Source organism: Limanda limanda, chromosome 4 (genome assembly GCF_963576545.1).
Source record: "Limanda limanda chromosome 4, fLimLim1.1, whole genome shotgun sequence".
NCBI classification, from domain to species: Eukaryota; Metazoa; Chordata; class Actinopteri; order Pleuronectiformes; family Pleuronectidae; genus Limanda; species Limanda limanda.
In genome coordinates this window covers 17,206,040-17,229,768 of record NC_083639.1, presented here as the reverse complement: position 1 = coordinate 17,229,768, position 23,729 = coordinate 17,206,040, and the positions used below count along the sequence as shown (strand labels likewise).

Below are 23,729 nucleotides of genomic sequence, written 5' to 3'. Positions count from 1 at the left end.
CCCCATCCATGCTCGGTTTTTAATATTAAAAAGTTCTTAAATAAGTTTTTGTGTATGACAGAAGAAAATACAGTACAAAAAAGCCCTCAGGCATTACATCCTCCATATCTGACAGATACATGATGAAATGTGGTCAAGGGGTCCAGCACATACATACATATACACAACTTTTGAAGGGTATGCTGTAAACAGAAGGCAAACTACATTTTTAACAGTAAAGATGAGGAGGGAGGTCACAGCCTTCAGTCCTATTCTGACAATGTAGTCTAATTTCTATATTTTAGAAGAAAAGTCAGTCTTTCCAGCGTATGAATCTCTGAATTTCAAGCCACGTATTAACTGTAGGTTTATATCCAATCAAGAGTAATTACTTTTTTGCTGCTTGAGTTAAAAAAAAAAACCCAGTCCAAATACAGTTAAAACGGGTATCTGTTATTCCCTCTTATACCTTTGTAGCAGGACAATGTGTTATATCTAAGTTGTAGCTGTATTTCATCATACTAGCTTTGCCATTAATATATCATTTTGTAGATACGGCTTTTCTTTCTTCTTGTTGTTTTTACCCATGTCAAGAGGAGCGTCTAAAAAAGGAATTAAGATTAATGCTGACAAGAGCCTTGGAAAGAGTCAGCTCCCCTCTCCATCCTGCTTCTTTTCGTACACTCCCTAAATATCCCTATAATGTTCTAAAGAGCCAGCATGCTATACATAGTATTGTATATACGGGTAGATATTCTTAGGCAGAGCAGGTTACACAAGCATCCAAGGTAAAGAAAGCTCTTCACCTGGCCTCCGTCAAACGAAACGTAAATATTACCGCTGATAAAGACGTGGAGTAAGGACAGATACATATCAAATATATGAAAACACAGTGCCAGGTATAAAAAAACAAATACAGAGAGAGACAGAAAAAGATAGTGTGCCTGAAAGTGAGATGGAAATCAGTTGTGTGGAGATGGGAAGTGTAATCCCACCTCACCCACTGTGTGTTCCCTGCCAGCGGGGGGGGGGGTCCTCTGGTGGCCAGGGTTTGTCTGTAGGCATCTGGCCCTGGTCCCTGATACCTCCACGCTGGGCTGACAGGAAGCCAGGCTGCAGCTGGCTCACTTCGCTATAGCAGAGTGTGGTTTGTCAGGAGTAGTTTTTTGAAGCTGAGTTTACTGTGAGAGGTTATTGGTGAAGAAACAGCAGAGACTCTTCTACGCAGAGTGTCAATGCTTGCGTGGGTAGATCAGGGGTGTCCAAACTACGGCCCGAGGGCTATCTGCGGCCGCCATCCGTTTTTAATTGGCCCGCATCAAAAAAAAGTAAAATACAAAATAATTTTAAAATTTAAAAAAATTTAAAATACTAAAAAAATACTAACATTTTTTGAAACTAACAATTTAGTAGAACTTAAATGATACTTACTTATAGCTCTTTGTAGTTTTGCTTTATTTTTGGAGAAATTGTACTTTCTTGATTCTTGTTGTTCTGGGTTTGTACCCTCAGGGTTGAATGCAATTATTGTGAGTCGCTTTGGATAAAAGCGTCAGCTAAATGGAATGGACTTTGGCCCACTGTATTGCACTTCTCAGTTTAGTGACTATGTGGCGCCCAACTCACCCCTGACCTGCCAGCTGTCCCTCAGAACACTACCACGCCCCCCCGCCCTCGGGATAAAAAGTTTGGTAACCCTGGTGTAGATGTATAGATGTGTAAGTTTCTGTATTTTTCTCCATGTTGTAGCTCGACTCTGCAAACTCAGCCTCATCGTATAGAATCAAAATGCTGACACGCCCAGCCTGGACTGTAGCTACTCTTTCATGTGAGCACTTGGGTTTCTGAGAGACCGATGCTGTCTGCAGCAGAGCTCAGACGCAGTGTGTCAGCGTCACACACTGTGATCCCTGTCTCCTCGGCAGGGCCGTCATCAGCGTACATTGCAAGTACAGTTCCAGCCGCGCTCTCTGATAAGAGCTCCCCAGCTGTCAGGGGTAGAGCTCAGTGAACAAGTGGGCTGCTCCTCTCAGAGCCGCTCGGCCCTCCGTCTGCGGCGCTGGCTCCGTCACCGCTCGTCACCGGGGACAGGCTCTGCACCAGAGTCCCCCTGACAAACAGACACGGACATGCCGTGCTTCACCGGACACGTCCTTCACACGCAGTGCACACAATGGAGAGACACGCACGCACATATGTGTGCAAGTCAAAAGTAAAAGAACGGCTGAACAAATCCTGATGTGTGACTCGAAAGTGGTAATAAGTAAAAGTGAATAAAAATGTGTTTTTGTTGTTTTTACGCCACTTGGACACAGACAATGACTCACTGTCATGTGAAAATCCGCGACAAAGAAATTGTTCTGCAGCAGATGCCTTTTCCGCAGCATTGTCAGTCTCCACTTTTTTTTTTGTTTCGCTTCCCACACAAACAAACTCGACTCGGAGTAGTTCAGTAATTATTTGTGTATAACAGACTGGAGAAGAATTCATTGCTCTCTACAGGAGGCACAGAGAAATCCTAAGCACACTAATTAGGTGAAATTGCTTGTGGGGGCGTAAACCAAGCTGATATGTTGCATCGAATTTGAAAAAAATAAATGCCCGATTTTTTATCCATTTCACCACATGGGTTTTGGAGGTGCTACGATGTTGCTATGTTCGCCAATGTGTGGGGGGGTAGGGACAGCGATTCTAGCTGCAATCGTGCTAATCAAATGATTTCCGACCACACCTTTGCTGGAGTGCACCCAGTGGTCGGTCACTTCCTGAACAAGGAGGAGCGGGAGAGCTGCTAGAAAAGTTGCTAGGAAAAAAGATGAGCTCTCAAACACACACAGGCTCCCAGATGTGTAATTGTAATTCACCTGTAGAGCTGCTCTTTGTAAATAGCAGAAAAAGCTGGAGCGCCAGAGATGATTAAATTCCATTCCTCTTCCTTTTGCTTCCCACACTTCAATTTAGATTTGTGTTAAAAGAGCAGACTGCAGGAAAAGCAGCGTGACGTCTGTGTAACATAAAAAGAAAGGTGGAGGATCGACGCTTGTTGCCAGCAGCTTTATCTTTATTACACTATAGTAAAGACATGAGAGCCATCTTAAGTGGACTAATGTCAGTCTGATATCAGTACCAGTCTGTTTTGGGGACATTTATTCTTCCTAATGCCGTCGTTTCCATTCGGTGCCGTTTTCTATTCCCCATGAAGGAAGAGAACAGCTCATTTAGTCTTGTTGAGCTCCAGCTCTGCCATGTGAAATGGGACATTTTCATTTGCTGAGTCTTCAGAAGTGAGTTTCAGGAAGGAGGCAGTAGATTTCCCCCGCTGTGCAGTGCACCTTGATGCAGATGTATTTTCTTTAAATGATTTAGCGTCTGTGCAGCGCTGTAGCCTCACTAATTTCCCATGGCTGGAAGTGGAGCTCCAATGTGTGAAGGCCAGACACGTCTACAGACAGTGTATAAGATAAGATGAGAAGATTTGAATGGTCGCTATCATGCAGATGTGACCCTGTATTAAATTGGTTTTATTTAATGCAGTCATTAATACATGTGGGATCTATTGACGTGTCACAGGCTCATTAAATAAGACCCTGATATAAAGTGGATTTGAATGGTGAGGTCACAGGACTCATATTATCTCCAAGGACTAGAACTGTTGACCAGAAAATCGGACCTATAACATCCATTCGGTATTTTTGTGTGCTTTCAAAATGAGAAAAAAATGATTAATTCTTTTACATATGAAAAACTTCACTGAAGCTATAAACACAACACAAACCTACACTGAGAGAGTTTTGTTGCCACAGCTTCACTAGACTGGTTTGACTTATGGCAGCCAGTGTTTGCAAATTTAAGATAGATATTACTTTGTAACGGACGGCCTCTAACTTTATGAGTCCTCTCTACTCCTACTTAAAGATCAGTGCTTAAAGGTGCACCAGTGCAGGCAGTGACTGTGACTTGACTCTACTGAATTACCACAGTCACTTTCAGTAGTGGAGCTCAACTTGCATTGTGGAGTGCAAGCACATGATACACAATAACTAAAAAGCCATAATTTACAATCCTGACGACACATTTTGGGACATTACAAGTCAATTTGCCCTGCCTCTCTCTCCACCCTCTTTGTAACGACCAAATCCTTCAGAGGACTTGAAGCCTGTGTCTCTCGTGGCTTATCAGTGGATCCACATTGCATCTTAAAAAGAGTGATCATTTTGGGAAGCGCCCCTTCTCTACAGTCAGCACCATTGTGAATGCCTCAGAGAGAGAGAGAGAGAGAGAGAGAGAGAGAGAGAGAGAGAGAGAGAGAGAGAGAGAGAGAGAGAGAGAGAGAGAGAGAGAGAGAGAGAGAGACTTGGACGGTTTGTGGTGGTGTTTTTGCTAAAGCTTGGGGTGAAAATGAAATGGAGGAGCCCACTCACCAGAGACTGGGAGAGTGCATATTTAATTTATTCTCTGCTTATCAGCCCGGTCGTACTGCGGGGGATAGGCAGGGAGGGAGGGAGAGAGAGGGAGGGAGAGAGAGGGAGGAAGAGAAGAATCGGGTGGTTTTTGGACACGGCTTCAAACCCCACGATGATGAAGCCATTAAAGTGAACAGCAGCTGGCAGACACACACAATAAACAAGTTAACGCTTCACAAGAGGAAACCCAGATTATCGTCTGACAATGAGAGCTTTTAGTGTGTGTGTGTGTGTGTCTGTGTGTGTGTGTGTTTGTGTGTGTGTGTGCGTGTGTGTACCTTTGAGTGTCCATCCCTCAGTAGTCAGATAAATCCCCACAGAGAGGGACATGTATCCAATTGCACTGTAAATTCTTCTGCGGGCTCTGCAGCTGTCACTAAGTTTCCTCCAGAGTTAGTTCAGAGGGGACTTGTTTCTCTTTGCGACATAACGAAGATCATTAGCCAAAGATTATTTCTACCGCTGCTTTAATTACAGTACTTATCTAATTGCGTATTAGGGACCCAGATTTGGTGAATTACCAGAACCTAAATTGCATGGGTAAACAAGTAATTGAGCAAATCCATTAGTTCAGATAAAGAGTTTCATATTAGAAGACGCGTTGTGGAATAAGAGACTGCATTAACATAATGGGAGCTATGATTCTCTATTATGCACATTTAAACAAACATGTCTGCCCTCTCTTTTGCATCCGCTCCTCTTTCTAATTTCTCCTCCATCTGTTTTGCCGCCGCTCGCTCTCATGTAGTTATGTAATCAGCGTTATTGGCTTGACCCTGAAAGCAGTTTGTTTTCATAAACACAATTATGGAAAAAGGCCCAACAGATTGATGACCATCAACGTATTAGCATGCAGTAGCCCACCGCTGGAGCAGCATCAGCATAACGCTGCCTCCCCCGTCCTCACCCCCTGTCACCTCTCCTCCATCCTCTCTCGTTCACCTCCCCCCCCTCCCTCCCTCCCACTCCTGTAGTTTTCTGGAGAGGTGGCGGAGAACAAGCTGAACGTGGTGGTGACCAACCTGACGGTGGTGGACAGGGATCAGCCCCACAGCCCCAACTGGAACGCTGTGTACCGCATCGTCAGCGGCGACCCCTCCGGGCACTTCACCATCCGCACCAACCCCATCACCAACGATGGCATGCTGACCGTGATCAAGGTAAAGCTGAAGCTGTTTGTTTGGATCCTCCACATCAGCTCTTTCAGCGGGAAAGTGAACAATTGCTTGCATTGTTATTCAACACTGCCTCCTCTATGTTTCCACCTGTTCTGAAGTGCCAGATGCTGATGACTGAGTGTGTAGGTCTCAATGACTTGTATGACATTTCTCAAATTGGAGTTAGAACTAATCTTGCAATCAGCCGCACTCATTTTTACTCCCATGGCTCACAGTTTTGTTCCCTCTCTCTCTTTCTCCTTCCTCCTCGATACGTCGGCAGCCGGTGGATTTCGAAATGAACCGTGCCTTCATGCTGACCGTGGTGGTGTCGAACCAGGCCCACCTGGCCACCGGCATCCAGTCCTCTCTGCAGTCCACTGCGGGAGTCACCATCTCTATTCAGGACGTGAACGAGCCGCCCGTCTTCCCTGTCAACCCCAAGATGATCCGCTTCGAGGAGGGCGTGCCCGCAGGGACCACGCTGACAGTGTTTGCTGCTCAAGACCCCGACCACTTCATCCACCAGATCGTTAGGTGAATAATTTATCTCAATCAAATTTATAGTATGCAATAATTCGTCATTAAAATGTCTAAAAAACGACCAGGTCTTTGTTACATATTTTGTAGACTTGTGTACGTCGATTATCCAATATTTTTTCATGGTAGCTAGACATTACATTTACATTTACATTTTTCCCATGTAGTTGCCTGTCTATGCTGTTATTTGCGGGAAAAACAACATATGACGAAAGATAACCGAGATGCTATCCAGTGGCTATTTTGACCTCTCACTGTTTGTATTAGTCACTCATAATGGATCACGAGTATTCTCTGCCGTTTTCTGCGTGATGTTAACAAAACTTTAATTACTTCATCGATGATCATGAGTTGCATCAAGTAGATTTTCATCGGCTTCGGTGGTGAAGACAACTCCCATGATCCCATGCTGCCCTCGACACGTCATCAAACTAAGTCTTTTGTTATCATTCTGATTGCTAAAAATGCCATAGAAAATATCTGCAACCACTCAATAATAAGTTGTGGAATGTTAAAACCGAAACAATCAGCTGAAAGAGGCTAAAATGCACCTTTGGCCAGTGAGTCTGTTAACTTTATGTTGGTTTGTTAATAAAACAACCTCTTTCTCTCACAAACTACAGTCATTTGGTGTATTGTTAATATGAAAATATTGATCATAGCATTTTCAAAGTGGTGATTTAACAAATAATTTAACCCTAAACCTTTGAAATATGCAGTATGCAATGTTATACAGTGTCACATGTACAGAACTGGCATAATAACAAAATGACTATAAGGAAGCTTTAATGATTTGCAATCATGTCAGATATTCAAAGTAGTAGACCACTTGTTATTAATTGTGTAAGTACTACTGCAAATACACAGCTATACAATGCAGCAATGGGCATAACACCAGCTCAGAGATCTCTTGTGTTATTATGAGAAATGTCGATCTTTATGGTTCATTTTAAAACTTTGGCAGGAAAAGTTTAATATGGCGGAACCCCACAGTCCAGATGATTAATGGGAAAAACTGGTTTTGACGTGGTGAGATAGGAAATTGGCCTTGGCAGAGGTTTTGCCCTCTCAGAGCACCCACCTAGTTCGAATGGAGGTTTTTAGATATATTCACAGTTAAGGACTCATGTATCAGTTGTCTGAAGGAGGACCGAAGCTCCTCTGAAAGCAAACAACTGCTTCATATACATTCAGAGTGACGTACTTCCAATATTTTGTCCACCCCTCCTGTATCTCTTTGAATCAGTGTGTTTGATCAGTGCTGGACAGTTTCTTCACAGTTTATCCCTCTTCTCTGACATTTCTCCACTGACCCCCCCACCCACATCCCAAGCTCCAGTTCCCTCCCTGTTGCCTGGCGACTGGTGTAAAGAGGTCCTCCTGTAATGAGCTGGACACCGTGCCCACCCTCCTTAGATCCCTTGTCTTCCTCGTCTCCTTCCTCCTCATTGATCACTCCCTTCCTAAAAGGGATAGCGGGCATCGTGCCATCCCGGCATCGACCTTGTGTGCTGCGGAAACTCCCACATGTCCACTGAGGTCCAGCGGCACCGTTCCGCTCCATCGGCAGCTCCAGCGAGAGAGATTGATTTTTCTTAATGTCAGGGAGACGGCCTCTTCCACTGAAGAACCCAGTGGTAATGTTAGTGGATTGTTTGGGAGTTAGTGGAAGAGTTACTGGTATATACACTGTGCAGAGGAACGAGCAGGAGCGACATCTCAGGTTGCTCCTGAAAAGACATGACATGCAAACTAAGTGGGTTGAGCTCTTCAGCCCTCAAAGAGACGTACCTCCGCTTTTACTCTATTTTCTCTCATCCCTCCCGCTCTCTCGCTCGCTCTGACCCTGTCACTTTCTTCCTTGTCAGTCTGTTATTGATGGGAGCTCAGAGCTGCTGTCTTCTCCAAAGCAGCTTGCCGGCAGAAGTTCAGTTCATGCTCAGACAGTCTCATCTTGCTCGCTGCTGCTGTATTCCCTCTAGGTGACCTCACTTGAACCCCCCCCCCCCCCCGCAAAATCTATACACAAAAGACACCGAAATGCACAAACGTAGACTCACAAACACACGCAGACATGCATGAGGATGAGTGAAAGGCCTGTGCATGAGCAGTAGATGGGAGAGGAGCCAGCTTGTATTTTTCAGTTTTTCAGTTTTTTTTCTCTCTCCCTGGAGGACAGGAAAGAAAAGATGATGTGAGGCTAGGCCTGTTTAGATGTGATTTAAGTGGCAGCGAGAGCAAATTAAGGAGCCGTTCAGATGTAGCGTCGAAAAATGCGTGGAAAGTGCCAGGCGTGCTTCTTTCATCCTTTATTCCTCTGCGCTCCGGAGGTTGCACTGCTGTTGCACCTGCCGTTACCAAGCAACCGAAACCTTTCATCGAATTAATAGACGGCCTCAATGATTAAATTAGCGTAGCTCAGAAAAAACTTTGAAAAAAAGATAACTGGAATTCCAGTCTATAAATCCTTATTTATTGTATTGCTCTCTGTGCATCCCTTTCCTCAAGCTAAAGACAAAATAAGGAATTTCCCAACTTGAGCCGGGAGCCTTGTCTGGACGGTGGGAGATTCAGAGTTTATTTCCGAGTAGTCAAAGACCAATTTGACCTTGTTCTGACAGTGAAACGTCAATGTTTATAGACAAACTAATAATCTCTAGCCAGTGGTTGTCAATAAATTGTTGCAAAAGTTGTTTTAAATGCTTTTGAATCTGATAAATGATAACGCCACTTTTGAATTGTATTTTTTTTTGCAGTAGATGTCTGTTTTATAAAGAAAAAAAAATGGATTTAGTCGTTTAACTCATTTTAATTAATAAATAAAACAGTCCCCTTATAAATCGACATTTACATTCCCTGGATCCAGATTTTTATGTTGTACTTTCATATTTATCTGCAAAAGGAGTGGATTCAAAATTATAACTCCAGTATATGATATCTTCCAGTAGAGGCTCCACATTGCATTTCATCACTCATTCTCTCCTTTTCTTCTGATCATATGAAAACCCAGTATATAGAAGATGGTTTATGTGGTTCACTTTGCCACAAACTGGGTTTAAACAAATTGATGAAAATATGATTTATGTTCCCTAGATAAAAAAATTAATTTAAACACTGAGACAAATACAGTTTGTTATAAAAAATAGTGTCAAATAGTCCTCACACTCTGATGTGTTCGCTGCAGCTGTAGAAAGCGGGAGGTGACATCTTGTTGGCACAGGAAGGAGATGAGAGTTCCTGACATGTCACACAAACACCAGAGTCAGGCCTGCAGGGCAACATCACATCCTGACTGACTCTGCGTGACAAGTTCTTTCACAAATAATAGCATGTATTGTCATGTATCTATGCTATTTTGTCAGGTAAAAACTGTGATAATATGATAGGTCCCGTCTGTCAGTGTGTTCCTCTCTCTTTGACTGTTCGCTAAGTGTGTAACAGTTGTGTGCGTCTTTAGCTGGAGATGGATAAATTAATTGGATTCACGCCCGTGAGGCTCCGGGAAACTAGTGTCAGCTTCCAACACACTGTTTTAACTTTTCCAATGATCACGTTTCCTTCTGACCACGATTATATTCAGAAACACGCCCATGCTCTCCCTCCCATCGCCGCACTCTCCACCTGCTTCTCCCCCCAATCATCCTGGTGACACCTTGTCCATTTACCTACCCCAGACACTTCCACGATTACCCTTTTTCTCACTAGGACCCGAGAGAGGAGCACTTCTTCCACTCAGTGGAATGTTAACACTCGTCATAGTTGTTAATGGGATTTATGGACTGTAATTGCAGCTGTCACACTTCCACTCCGGTGATGTATCGACCGGTGACAGTGATGAGAGTTGCCGTGGCGCCTGTGTGGGTAGAAAGATCGGCGAAGTTGTTAAGAGCGCTGCCTTGCTGTTCGGCATATGGGTTCAGGTTTTCATCGGGCTTCACGCTAATGAGCTGCTGCTATGATAAGCTCAGTAAACATATGTTCCACTCTCCACGTCACTGTAATATTTCAAAGGTGCTTGGCTGGTAGTTCTTATTATGGTAATGAACATTGAATCTGATAATGACTATTTTGGATTCACAAACAGGTTAAGGTTAAGAGCTGCTGGAGTTCAAATAACTGTTTGCTGCTAAAGTTCATTTCTGGAATCTATTTGTGCCTGCATTTGCTTTTGGATTAAATGAACCTTCTGCCTGTCTAACTGTCGGTTTGTCTGTGTGTGTGTGTGTGTGTGTGTGTGTTTGTGTGTGTGTGTGTGTGTGTGTGTGTGTGTGTGTGTGTGTGGTTGTGTGCGTGCACAGGTACTCCAAGCTGTCAGACCCAGCGAACTGGCTGAAGATCAACAGGACCAACGGTCAGATCACCACCATGGCGCTCCTGGACCGAGAGTCCATGTACGTCAAGAACAACGTGTACGAGGCCACGTTCCTGGCATTCGACAATGGTAAGTCTGGTAAGTCAGGATGCCTGTGTGTGTCGTGGTGATTCGAGCAGCTGTACAGTGACGGCAATATCCAAGCATCCCAGCAATGATTAGATGATGTCATATGAAATTTGGTGCAATCATGGTCTCCAGGAGACGTCCAATGACTGTATGGACATTAGTCCCCACCTCCTGCCACTGCACAAGAATGAAGTGAAAATAGGTGCTGCCGTCTAGTGGTGGTGACATCACTAGGGGTCAGACAAATCTCAGCTGTCGATCACGATGTCTTTCAGAGGCTCTAAATACCTAATAAAAAAATACACACAAAACTTTGGTGATACCTCAACATGTCATCATCAGGTTTTGTCCTTTACTTTGATTTAAATCTGTAAAACTAATGGCATTCTTAAATTGATTAGTTCAGTTAGCAGCTAAGCTTAAACTGTTCATTCACATGCTTGTTAGTTGTCAAGTCATTGTCCCATCTTCAGGATGTGGAGGAGAAGCATGGACGTCGTAGTAGACTAAACGTGTTCTATTTATGTGTTTAAAGCATTTGAACAACATCTTATCTCTTTCCAATATTTGCAAAATAATAAAAAGCAAAGAAAAGGGTCGGATTAGACAGGCATAGTTTAAAACGTGCATGTTAATCTTAAAAAACGTTATATTTAATTGAAAGTATGATGTTAGGCACCTGTGAGAAATGGACATGTGGTTTATGGGAGATTATTTTTTGTCAAATAATTGTAATATGATGTTAATCGATCTAAAAGGGATGATGTCAAGACTGTCCGAGATGTTGTTCGGACTTGAGAAATCGTTCGCTCGAATTTTCCAAGTCATAAATACATTATTAATATTATTTATCTGACACCACATGAACACACAAAAACATCATCATGTGAGCATCACTGTGCCTCACAGAGCTGCTAAAGCTTAATTTGATATTTTTAGTCGTGTTCATGTTTGAGGTCGTGTATTTTTTTTTGTTTGTTACTTTCATCCTCACCATGGCAGAAGTCATGAATACAGTGTGAGCTTACAGCAGAGAACATTTGTTTGTGTTCTGTGGAAAACTGTTTCATTGCTCCCAATGCACCTCACCTCAACAGTAGAGAAACTCGTTACAACTGTTGGAGGTGCTTTGAAACTGTCTCTTTTCAAAGGCTGATGCCATTCTACACAGGTCTAAAGGATGAGTCTATGTTGTGGCTGGAGTGTGAATGAGAGAAATATTTTGTTCACACACTGAACGTTCATTTCTCTGTCTCCCTGTAGGAAGCAGGCAGAGAATAATGTGTGTCAGTGCTGGTGTTGAGTAACAGAAAGAGCTACAGAACTAAAGCTCTGTGTGTGAGCAGGAGGGACTCAGGTGTTTTCACTCCAGTGAGAAATGAGGGATCAGTTGCCCTGAAGCAAACTAAGCTAAGCTCAAAGTGTTGACTGCCTATTGATTCTGGAGCCCAAAGTCAACAAGGGGATATATTCCACTTTGATTGAAATTCGCTTTGCTTATTCTACTCAAGCCGAGCGTAAGAGAAGCAGCGAAGCACCCCGGCCAATCAGAACAGACAAGGCGGTCGAAGGGGCCTTGGGGCGGCCGACATTTACATAGCTGATGCACCACTTTACTGTGTGATAGAGGGAAAACAGCTGAAACACAATCCTGATGCACTGCTGGGGTAAACTCCGTCCACGCTGCACTGCATCAGTAATCTCAGCCCGGCTCGCTGACAGTCTCTGAGCGGGGGGTTGTCAGCTGAATGTCGAGGCCACAACATGTCACCGCTGCAGAGTGTTCAGCAGAGCAGCACACTCCTCTCTTCATCGGTAGTTTGTCATCATTCACGATTAGCCTTGATCAAGTCCATCACACTGTGAGACTGAGCTACTGACTCTGAGTCGGTTCTAATCACATCAGGAGCCAAGCTGTGGATTTACTTGTGAAGAGCTTTGTCAGAATAATAAAACAGTTCGTAAAACTAGGATAGGTTTCACATGTGTTTGCTTTATTCTGACATATTAGTGATTTTAATCATATGATCCAACCTGACTGCTTGCACTTGTTGAGGTGTAGCGAATTCTTTGATTCTGTTTTGATTGTATTGGTTCACACATATATAAGAGATACAAGGGGCTTCATCAGGGCATTGTCCAATGGAACTGATAGTTGGGATCATGAAAATAAAAAGACAAAAGAAATCCACACCCAGGCAGATATGCAAGTACATAACATAAGTAGAACATGCAAACTCCAAACAGACCCTGGCAGCGCTGGGATTTGAACCGGGGACCTTCTAGCTGTTAGGCCACGGTGCTGACCACTGCAGTTGGTATTTGGTTTAGATACATGTAAGTGTCGTAGAGTAAATAGTGAAATATATACCTCTAAAAATGTAGATTTACAATATTAAAACTAGTGTAGAGTGCATACCTCCACCAAGGCTCAACAGTTGCCTTTAATTCAATCAACCTTCACCAAATGTCACATACTCAGAAGTATCAGTTCCATAACAAACTCAAATTTGTATGCCACCATGCCGTGGAGCCTGTGACAGAGGATTTATGTTTAGAGTTGTGAAGAATGTCGAGAGGGGACAAACATTCAATTGGACTCAACTGATAAAATTTTGGTTTCAATTTTCTTCAAGCTCCATTAATTACTTCCTGGGAAATCAGTGAAAATGTCAAAACAAATTGCATCCTATCTGAAAAGGTAAAGACACTGAAATCTGATCTTCACCAAAATGTAACTGGTTCATCCCTGATCCACATTCTCAAGTGTCATGGTAATCCATCCAGTACTGTTGATGTAATGTCGCTTACATCAAGCAAATACATAAACCAATAAACATAAACTCGAGGTAATAAAACACATCAACTTGCAAGCAAAGCAAATGCATTTGTGGTCACAATAATTATCTGGTCACATCCAGTGATTTTATTGGAGTAGTTTCCCTTTTATAATTAAAGTCCTAGTTAAATACATTTCAATTCAATTAATGAAAACTCCAATTATGTGCCTATTCTCTTAAAGTTTTCCCGGGATCTTTTCATCATTTACTCTGCTCATGTGTTTATGTCTCTTATTCAAATCACATCCCAGAGAAAACAAACACTTCCAAATCCGAGATGATCTTTTATGAGTTTCATTCTTGCTGATTCGCTCTGTGCAGAGAGCACGGAGCCAACACTTGTGTCAGCACTTTGACGACTTACAGTCCCTGAAAACTGCACATCTTCTATTTCTCTGTGAGATTAAATATTAATGAGTAAATAAGCAACAATCAAAGTTACATTTTGGAGGAAAACCACCATCTGTATTATTTATCATGAAACAGTTCAGCATTATAAAGGCTTTGCAAATGTCTTTTACTGGGATGTTTGTGTGAGGTGTCATCCCATTTCATTGTCGGTGGTCTGACAGTTTACTGACTTTTTATAAACAATCAGCAGTTGTCACATTTTTATCCAATATGCGCTTGTGTGCTCGGTGCATGTACATTCATTTTAAAACCACCAGAACAGGAGAGACTGTCTCACATATAAAATCACAATCATCTTCCGTTCTTCTTCAAGCTGGTGAGGAAAAAAACGCTTTCAGGACCTTTATTCAACAAAATCAATTAGATGCATCGATATGTGAAATTTATGAAGAGACGTTCTCGATCATTTTCAGTCGGGCAGAGACGTATCTCACCTCACGCCAGAGTTCAACCTCATTACAAATGTTTGTCACCGCTCTTGTGTCGAGACTCGAGACCGATCAGCAAAACAAGTTCACTTTGCATCGTGAAAGCAATGAGGCGCTCGCTCCCAGCAGCGTGTCGTACAGCGTCCAACGAGGCAGCGGCACCAAAAAAAAACACCCATTTGTCATTCAGTGCGAGTGCAGTTCACTTACAGTGCACGCTGTCATCAGAGCTGGTGCATTACACATCACAACCGTGTCTCCTGACCTGGTCCGGTTCTGTTCCGGTCTGGCAGACGATGTTAGGATGGGTCTGTGTTGGTGGACGCAGTAAATGGTTAGTGTTTGAGTCATTTCCCAGCACAGTGCAGATAACAGCAATCTTCGTGTGAGCGTCGTCGGAGCCTTTTCACACACTGAAACATTTATGTGTCCTTTCATTCGGTCCGGCTGTTTTGTTTCGGGTGCCCCACTACACATGTTGTCCCTGCACTTTCAGCCACTCGGTAAACAAAACATTTTTCTTCCCCAGTTGTTTCTGTGCCTCGCCGCCTCATTTTCTCACTTCAACACATGAATAGGCTGGAAAAATGGCCCTGGAATGAAATGAAAGGATTGTTTTTGCCGTCTTCTGTAGCTTTCTCCCCCCCCAATCATCCTGCTGCTTGCTGCATCTTCAATCATTTCGTCTACCCCTCTGCTCCTTCTCTAAATTACTAACCGGCTCCTCCTTGTGGTCTCTTTGCCTCCTCTTTCTCTCTCTCTCTCTCTCCAGGCTCGCCTCAAGCCAGCGGGACGGGAACCCTCCAGATCTACCTGATCGACGTCAACGACAACGCTCCGGTGCTGATTCCCCGGGAGGCCCAGGTGTGCGAGCGTGCGCGCCCCAACTCCAGGATCAACATCACGGCTTCCGACGCCGACGCCGACCCCAACGTGGGGCCCTTTGTCTTCGAGCTGCCTTCTTTTCCTGCCACCGTTCGCCGCAACTGGACCATTTCAAGGCTGAGTGGTAATTAAATGCTGTTCACTCTTCTCAGGACAGTTCGGAGTCAGGACAGGAAGTAGGAGAGGCAGTGTAGATGAATCACAGGGGACCTTTCTGCATCCTCAGCTGAATTCAACCATAAACTTAGCACAAGGGTTGCTGTAGAATAACTGTCGGGGGATCTAGTAGGGCTGTAAAGCTGTGGGAGAAGTTTAAGAAAATGTCCTAAACAGCTCCCAGTGAGAGATGCGGATTCCATCCAGCGCTGACGTACGATCCAGCGTTTGTGACAAATGAGATCCATTCATCTCTCTGTCCCCCGAGCAGCCGATCTGTCACCTAATCCACCCAGATGGATGGATCACAGCAGTTGTCTTGAGGACAAATCTGATCACATACCTGGATTCTTCTCCCACTGAGACTCTTGTCTGAGCTCGACTAAATGATAGATGCTGAAGGTTATACATCCTCACATCACGTCTTTATATCTTTATTGCCTCCTCGCGTACGTACACGCACGTCAGAACGATCGCTGACAGTTTGTCCGCCGCTGGCTGCTTTGATTCGGTTTGTCATTTCCTCGTGCCCGTGCACGTGACGACATGATACGCTGCAGTAAAGACAATGTACTTTCCCCCACACTTCACTCTCTAATCTTATTTCCGCCTTCATCATCTCCTCCTTTCTCCCTCTGATTTCGCTCGCCTCCCTCTCTTAATGTTTCTCCACTTTTTCCACTTTCCGCAGGCGACTACGCTCAGCTCAGGCTGAGGATTCCTTACCTGGAGGCAAGTGTGTACGAGATCCCCGTCATCGTGTCCGACTCGGGGAACCCTCCTCTGTCCAACCGCTCCGTGATCAGAGTCAAAGTGTGTCCCTGCGACGACAACGGAGACTGCAGCACCACAGGGGCCGTGGCCGCCGCTGGACTCGGCACCGGGGCCATCATCGCTATCCTCATGTGCATCATCATCCTGCTGAGTGAGTACGACGAAGAGGAACAATCAAACCCCAACGCAGCTGGTCTTTTTCTGCAGGGTCTTAACCCCTTGTAGACCAATGTCGCGAATTCGCCTCAAACCCCATTCCGGTCTTTTTATCAAACTAATGCCTGATGGTGCAAATACTACACATACCATGAAGGTGTTGGAAGTACTCTGCCGCCATCTAGTGGTCGGAGTGGAAAATACATACTAGCCCCTTGGTTCTGTGCAGCAAAGTTATTTTGAGGTATTAAACTGTATTTGAAATACTCTGACGGTGGAACAGCAATGATTGTACAGGAACATATGATGTTATTCGATTTCAATCAAAAGCAGCATCAATATAATAATCTACAGACAAGAGACTGGAAAATTTGTTAAATTACGATCATGCCCAAGTATGCCTAATGTCACTAATTTGCCTCATACCTAAATTTTATATCTATTGTATATGCTATATTGAAATTAAATTAAGGGTTAGGGTTAGGGTGGAGAATTAACCATCTCCACTTAATTTAGCATCTGTATGACATTTCCGGCAATAAGGGGTTCAATGTCTAACAATCTGAAATTTAATCAACTGCAATTTAGTTTGTTTGTCATCAACACACTAACTCACTCACGGTGAATCTCCTGCTGTGTTCTCACGTGGGCTCATTCAGACATTATCTTGACTCGGGGTCTGGCAGGACAAACTCAAGGAGAATGTCCGTAGCCTCTCACGCAGATATTTGCGTTCTCACATTCAGCCTCTCCAGATGATTTCAGGATATTATCTGCAAACAACACCCCAGTCAGAATTTATGTCAAACCACTCAACTTGTCTGTGAGAAAGACTTCGGATACTGTCTCTGTCTGTAGTTGGAGAGATAGTGTGGTGTTTTTAGGGCTTTTCTTCAATAATGGGGAAGTGTAAATAATTCTGGGACTCCTGAAACCCTGTGTTTGGATGTGATGTACCTGATGAAAATTGCAAAAGGTCCACATTCAGGGCTCCTATACCAAATATGTTCTTTACTTTTGACCACAGGCATGGTCCTGCTGTTTGTGGTGTGGATGAAGCGCAGAGAGAAGGAGCGTCAGGCAAAGCCCCTGTTGATCGACCCTGAGGATGATGTCAGAGACAACATCCTGAAGTACGATGAGGAGGGAGGAGGAGAGGAGGACCAGGTATGGATTCGAGCAAATACCCTTAAAAGCTGTAAAGAGATGTCTTTCTTTAAGATGTTTTTTTACTGTCTCTTCCAGATGGTTAGGAGTTGATTAAATAGATTAGATAATGGTTGATCAATTCCCATTAGGATCACCCATACACTGTGACAAGTCACTATGATGAATATATAGTTTTGTCTGAACCAACTCTGAAAAATGTTTCACGTTACTACACATGTCTGAGAAGCTGGAAATAGTACATTTTTGGCAAAGTTTGTTCAAAAAGAAAGATTCATTATTTGGCATTGCGTATTTTCTAATTAATACTGATTATATAGATTGCAGATATAGAGTTCTTAAATAAAAGCCAACCATAATCAGAAAACAGAACCAGTAGAAGAGGAAATGAGAATGAGGTAAAAACTCTTAAATAAACTGTTGTTGAAACAGGACCTTTTCAGTTTTGTCAAATATGCAACTATTGCTCAACACATACTCTCTTTTAATATTTATTATTCTCGCATGAATAGAAACCAACACAATTGCACATTTCCGCATCTTTGATTAGTTCAGAGATGTATTATTAATGAAGGCATTTATGTTGTTTTCCAAAACCCACACACCAGGTTTCTAGCACATTCACGCACACATGGATCAAATGGCAGCAGTGCACACAAACATATTTCTACTCTTAAGCACCTGTTTGAGGATTTAGTGGCTGCATTTATTTATCAGCTGCAGCAGAGCTGTTAAGATAAGTCGACAACCTGCTCCATTTACTCACAATACAAATTTACAACACGCGGTCGTAAAGAAAACCAACAATTGTATACAACTGATTGTACTAACAGCACTGTTCATTTCACTTTTATGTTCCTTTTAGTTTAGACAAACTGAAATCTGCACGGAATACTAAATGAAGGGGGAAACACACAGTGCAGTCAGAATGAATTACACATAAATATCCCTGTGTGTGTGTGTGTGTGTGTGTGTGTGTGTGTGTGTGTGTGTGTGTCACAATACAAGCCAATATGAGGCTTGTATTGTTTTGCACTTTTCTGAAATGTAGAGTAGTCTGTTTCTATCACGAATTTAATAATAACTAACAGTGTTCAATAAATGATCAGTACTATATTGTTATATTTAATCAAACTACAGCTGCTCTTTTCGAACACAAACACGTTCTCATGAGCTGCTCCACCTTCATTTAGAATCCCAGCACTATGACTTCTGGGTAATTCACTTGAGCATCACACTGCTCCACATCCTCACTGCATTCTAACTCTGAGCAGGATTTTATGAAGGAGCTATAGAGTTTTATAGTATTAAAGAGTTCACGCTGAGAAAGACGCAGATTTATTAATAAAAAATAAACAGAAAGCAGAGAGTATGCATGTGGAATGTACTCAATGTTTGAGTGGGCTTTTGATGGGCTCTGTTCTCCCACAATGCATTGCACAAAGGAAACGGAGGAGCTACTCCCAGGTGGAAAAAAATGAATACTTAAATAATCAATCTTAAAAAATTAACTCTTTCTTATATTTTAATGCCAGTTTGATTGACATGTGAGTCATTTATTTCCAAGTATGTCTGTTGAATCACTGGAACATTACACATTGATGGTCGGTGTACAATCTCAACTGTAGAGAGCAGGTTTATAAAGTGGATTCTGGGCACAGTGAAGTTGACAGCAGTGCACATGTCCCAAAAACACAAAACAATGAGAAAGACAATCCTGAGTCCTCGTTGTCTCAGAGAGAGAGAGAGAGAGAGAGAGAGAGAGAGAGGGAGAGGGAGAGGGAGAGAGAGATTCCTCTACCAGGACGGACAGATGGGCAATAGATGTCATTTTTAACAGTCCAGTAATGTCCGTTCATTACATTGTCTTAGGTTAAAACTGCAGGCAATTCTACGAGCCGCATCTTTTTCTTCTTCTATTGTTTGATAGCGTCTCTCTGCTTCCTGCAATTGGTCCAGCGATCTGAACCATGATTCATTTGATCCAGGCTGAGCTCTTCTGGTCAGACTAAAATCTAAAAGACTAAAAGGTCCGTTGGTCCAAGGCACCTTTCACACCTGTTCTGGTTCAGTCTGAAAGTCTGGACCGAACAAGGCCGATGTGAACGTGCTCTCAGTCTTGTGCTGATTGAGAAACTGGTTTGAAACGGCTGATATGTAGATAGTGAGGATGAAGATGGCGAAATAACCCTCATCATCAAACTGACGCAGCTTTCCCTCCCTGACCTTCATGCAGGACTACGACCTGAGCCAGCTGCAGCAGCCCGAGTCTCTGGACCACATCATCAACAAGCCGGCGGGGGTGCGCAGGGTGGACGAGAGGCCTGTGATCACTGAGTCCCAGTACCCGGTCCGACCCAGTCTGCCTCACCCCGGAGACATCGGGGACTTCATTAACGACGTGAGCTGGAGACCAGTGGATAAAGTGTATCGATGATGTGTTGTTCCTATAACTGTTTGGGTTTATGAGTCTCATGTTCACAGGGTGTTAATGGGACAGCATTAAGTTGAGTTTAAGAGTTATGTCTTGGGAAGTTTTTTCGGGGGGGGAACGTCACTCAAAAGAATTGATTCTCTTTAAAGAGCTCAAGAGAGACCAGCAGGGGTTTAGTTTTTTTGTCTAGAATTGTATTTCTGTCAGCAGGGGCGCTGCTGGAGACGCTTTATTTGGCCTCTGTTTACAGCTCGATGTCTGGCTCTGAAATAACATCAGACCATGATGGGACTTTTAAACTGTGACGGGGGGCTGAGAGAGATTAGACCCAGTTTATTGCACCTTTTACAGTCTGGCACCGTGAGCCTATTAGTACGTAAAAAAATCATCACCTCTTTATATTGTAGGTGAGCAGATCCTGATACAGTGTGTAGGAACTAGGGTTGCAAAATTCCGGGAATATTCAAAGTTGGAAACTTTCCATGGGAATTAACGATAATATACGGGAATTAACGGGAATAAACGGGAATATACGGGAATTAACGGGAATTAACGGGAATAAACTGGAACTGTTGTAGGTAATTTATACTAACTGTATTTACCTTGTCATATACATACATAAATATAAACATTTTGTTGTGTCATAGGCTGATTTGAGCCCTGAGGAAACTTTGGGCACTTGACTATATGCTTCTGCATCGTTGTGTCATTCTTAACGTAGGTCTTTGCACAGTATTTGCAAATGTACACAGCCTTTCCTTCTACATTGGATGGGGTGAAATGCCTCCACACATGAGATAGTGCACGTGGCATTGTTCTGTAGAAAAATATGAGAAAAAAGTTTGTAAAAAAACACTAATGCAATGCCGGAGATATACATAGTTAGCAAAACAATTGGAATCGTACTCATATTTGACAATTGATGGATAAATTAATGGAAATAGGCTATATGAACAGGTGAACAATCCTCAATCAGCATGCTAATATATTTTCGCCAGTAATATCATAGAATCTTACCTGATTAGTCCTGCACACTACAGCAGGCCTCAATAGCCCTGCTGTAGAGTGAAGGATGCTGGGAGTTATCTGTGCATGTGATGGAAGATTGCACAGTGGAGGGTTGAAACTCAACGTGCAGTGTGTGCTGCATTCCATACATCTTTAAAATAGAGTTTTGAATGATGTCTTTATTGCTCAGTGTTTAATATGCGTATTTTTATTTTTTTTCAAAATTCCCCAAATTCTCGAGCTTAACTTCCCATGGAAAGTTTCCAGAAAGTTTCCGAAAATGTACCGGACACTTTCCGCCCCTTTGCAACCCTAGTAGGAACAGGAAGTACTAACACCGTGAGGGTTGCAAATGGTTTACGTCCCGTCCTTCTTGTCTCCAGGGTCTGAGGGCGGCGGACAATGACCCCACGGCCCCCCCCTACGACTCCCTGCTGGTGTTCGACTACGAGGGCAGCGGCTCGACTGCCGGCTCCGTCAGCTCGCTCAACTCCATCAGCTCCGGGGACCAGGACTACGACTACCTCAACGACTGGGGGCCTCGCTTCAAGAAGCTGGCCGACCTGTACGGCGGGGGGGACGATGACTGAGAGCGGAGCAGGGGGCTGGGCGGGGGGGTCGGAGAGGCAGGGTCGGACGGACGGACGGACGGACGCTCCTGGGAAATGCGGGCAGGGGCCGGGGGAACATGAGGCCGGCTCCATGGCGGACATGTGAGGAACAGACCCTCACATGGGCTGTGTGTCAGTTCTCTCACAGCAGCCAGACCCGCAGACATGAATCCCCTCTGCAGCGCAACTGTATTCTGGCTTTATATTTTTTAGTGGCGAGTTTGTAGTGCGATGTTTTGTTTCGTTTGGTTTCTTTTCGGTTGCTCTCGCCGGACCCGGAGCTCTCTGGGGACAAATCAAGGGCCGGTCGTGAGAAACACCAGTAGTGAATTTTGTGCTTTGATTGATTGTTAAAACAAACAGAATCATCTCTTGCTTTAGTCTCACACTGAAGAGAATGTGTTCAGGAAGACGCTCTATGGCTCTCTCTCTCTCTCTTTCACTCTGTCGACTTGAATTTTCCTTAGAACAGAAGCACTGTCATTTTTTATAAAGTGCCTTTTGTGGTGTGTTTTTTGTATCAGACTCCTGCTATCTCAGGATCGGTTGCCAGTCGTGCAGTACGGTGGAGGCACGTTTCGCTCGTGGCCCACCTGCGCTCCTCGAACCAGCCCCCCGCCTGTCACTCTCTCTCCCCCCCGCCCCCCCCCTCACAGTGGTGCAGACGAACAACCCCAGCAGCCACGCCCAGGAGGGAAGGACACACAACCAGGGCGGACTCTCGTTCATCCAAACCCAATGAAAACGCGAAAAGAAGCCGATGAGAGTTGTGGTGGAGGCAACCCTCCTCTCCGCGGACCTGCTCAGTTTTTGACTTTCACAAGCATCACCTGTCGACACAACCACAGCAACACACTGACTGATTGGCGTGAGACCATTTTTTATACAGATGGGTTTTTTTTCTAATTTAGCGGAGAATGCCTGCCTTTCCTCTTGGGACTCATGACGTGAGGAGCCTTTGTTTTGAGATGCTTGCCTGCCCTGTATGGTTTTGTGTTGCTTTCTCCACAGTGTAAAGCTTATGTAGGCATGATCTGATTAGTCAGACAGTGTAAGAACGTGGAACTTGAAATGACTCGGAACACAAAGGCATCTGATAACGATTTACTTTTTGTTTTTTTTCTGTCGCCTTGAACATTCCTGTTTTTTATAGGCCAACAAAACTATTAAAAGGTGCATGATTTTTTTTTTTCCAAAATGTTTTGCTCAAAGCACTTGTTACTATGTGGTGAGAATGTGAAAATAGTCAGCAGAAACTATATGAATATACTCTGTATAAAGACACTGAGAAAATAAAAATACTGTAAGATACCTATTTTTGAAGTATTGATGACATTAAAGTTGCTGCTCTTTTTCTCCGGCTCTTCATCGGGCTGAGGGGATTTTTGGCCCGTTCATTATTGACATGTGAATATTTTGAGTTTTCTCGTCTGTTGAAGCGTCATTGCATTTTTTTAAGATGCCTGCTTATTTATTTTCTGTTTCCGTTTTGCTCTTTTTCTTTTCATTTTTACAAACGCTTTGTTACACTCCTTTTATACATGCGTCTATATATATATATATAAAACACAGCCTTCTCCTCTCACTCTGTATTGTCTCTGACAGACGTGCTCCTCCTGTCGCCCTCTGGCTTCAGGACAGTGGAAGGTTCATTAGCCATGCCTGCTGATAGCTGTTCTATTATTCAGTGTATTGGAATTCTTTTACTCATTCATCTAGATACTGGATGTGTGCTTTAGAAAATAAACAAGACATGTTTTGAAGATGTGCCTTCTTTTTCTCCATATTCCTTACTTCCATCACGCTATCATTTCAAATAGAATGACACTCCAAGCTCTGAAGGTCCAGTGTGGTTTGTAAAGTTGGTTTGTAATTACTCACTGAATCATTGCCCCTTGTTGTACTTTTTACAGGGTAATGATGTACTTTAAGTGTTAGAAAGAGTCATGAGGCGGAAGAGGCCGCTGCCTTTGGATTTACACAGTTAATCTTTGACCCTTTTGTTTGGATGTGGCTCCACTTTCTAATAAAACACCTGCTGTTCGTCCTCTCACTGCGTCTCAGACCAGGCAGCGTTACAGCAGCGGATGGGGGTCAGGAAGTATATTTGTGTCCAATCCTGTGATTTCAATTAGTCAGCTGAAGTGCCAAAAAGCCCACCGGGGATTTAAAGGGTTTTAATCCTCTCCGGCTGTGTGTCTATCAATTAGCCACACCATTAATCCCCACGGCGTAATCTCATTAGATAGAGCGCCTTTAATGAGACACCCAGAGAGAAA

The 23,729-nt window shown here is 43.5% G+C and overlaps 1 protein-coding gene across 1 annotated transcript in view; it reads left to right on the top strand.

Moving 5' to 3' along the window:
- LOC133000357 (cadherin-4-like) overlaps positions 1-21,429 on the top strand; it is a 76,831-nt gene extending 55,402 nt beyond the window's left edge. Inside the window, exons 8-15 of the mRNA XM_061070273.1 lie at positions 5,417-5,602; positions 5,883-6,136; positions 10,438-10,580; positions 15,032-15,268; positions 15,992-16,225; positions 17,258-17,397; positions 19,634-19,798; positions 21,223-21,429. Coding sequence (XP_060926256.1) covers positions 5,417-5,602; positions 5,883-6,136; positions 10,438-10,580; positions 15,032-15,268; positions 15,992-16,225; positions 17,258-17,397; positions 19,634-19,798; positions 21,223-21,429 — 1,566 coding nt within the window. The remainder of the gene's footprint in view (positions 1-5,416; positions 5,603-5,882; positions 6,137-10,437; positions 10,581-15,031; positions 15,269-15,991; positions 16,226-17,257; positions 17,398-19,633; positions 19,799-21,222) is intronic.
- Positions 21,430-23,729: the final 2,300 nt, after the last annotated feature.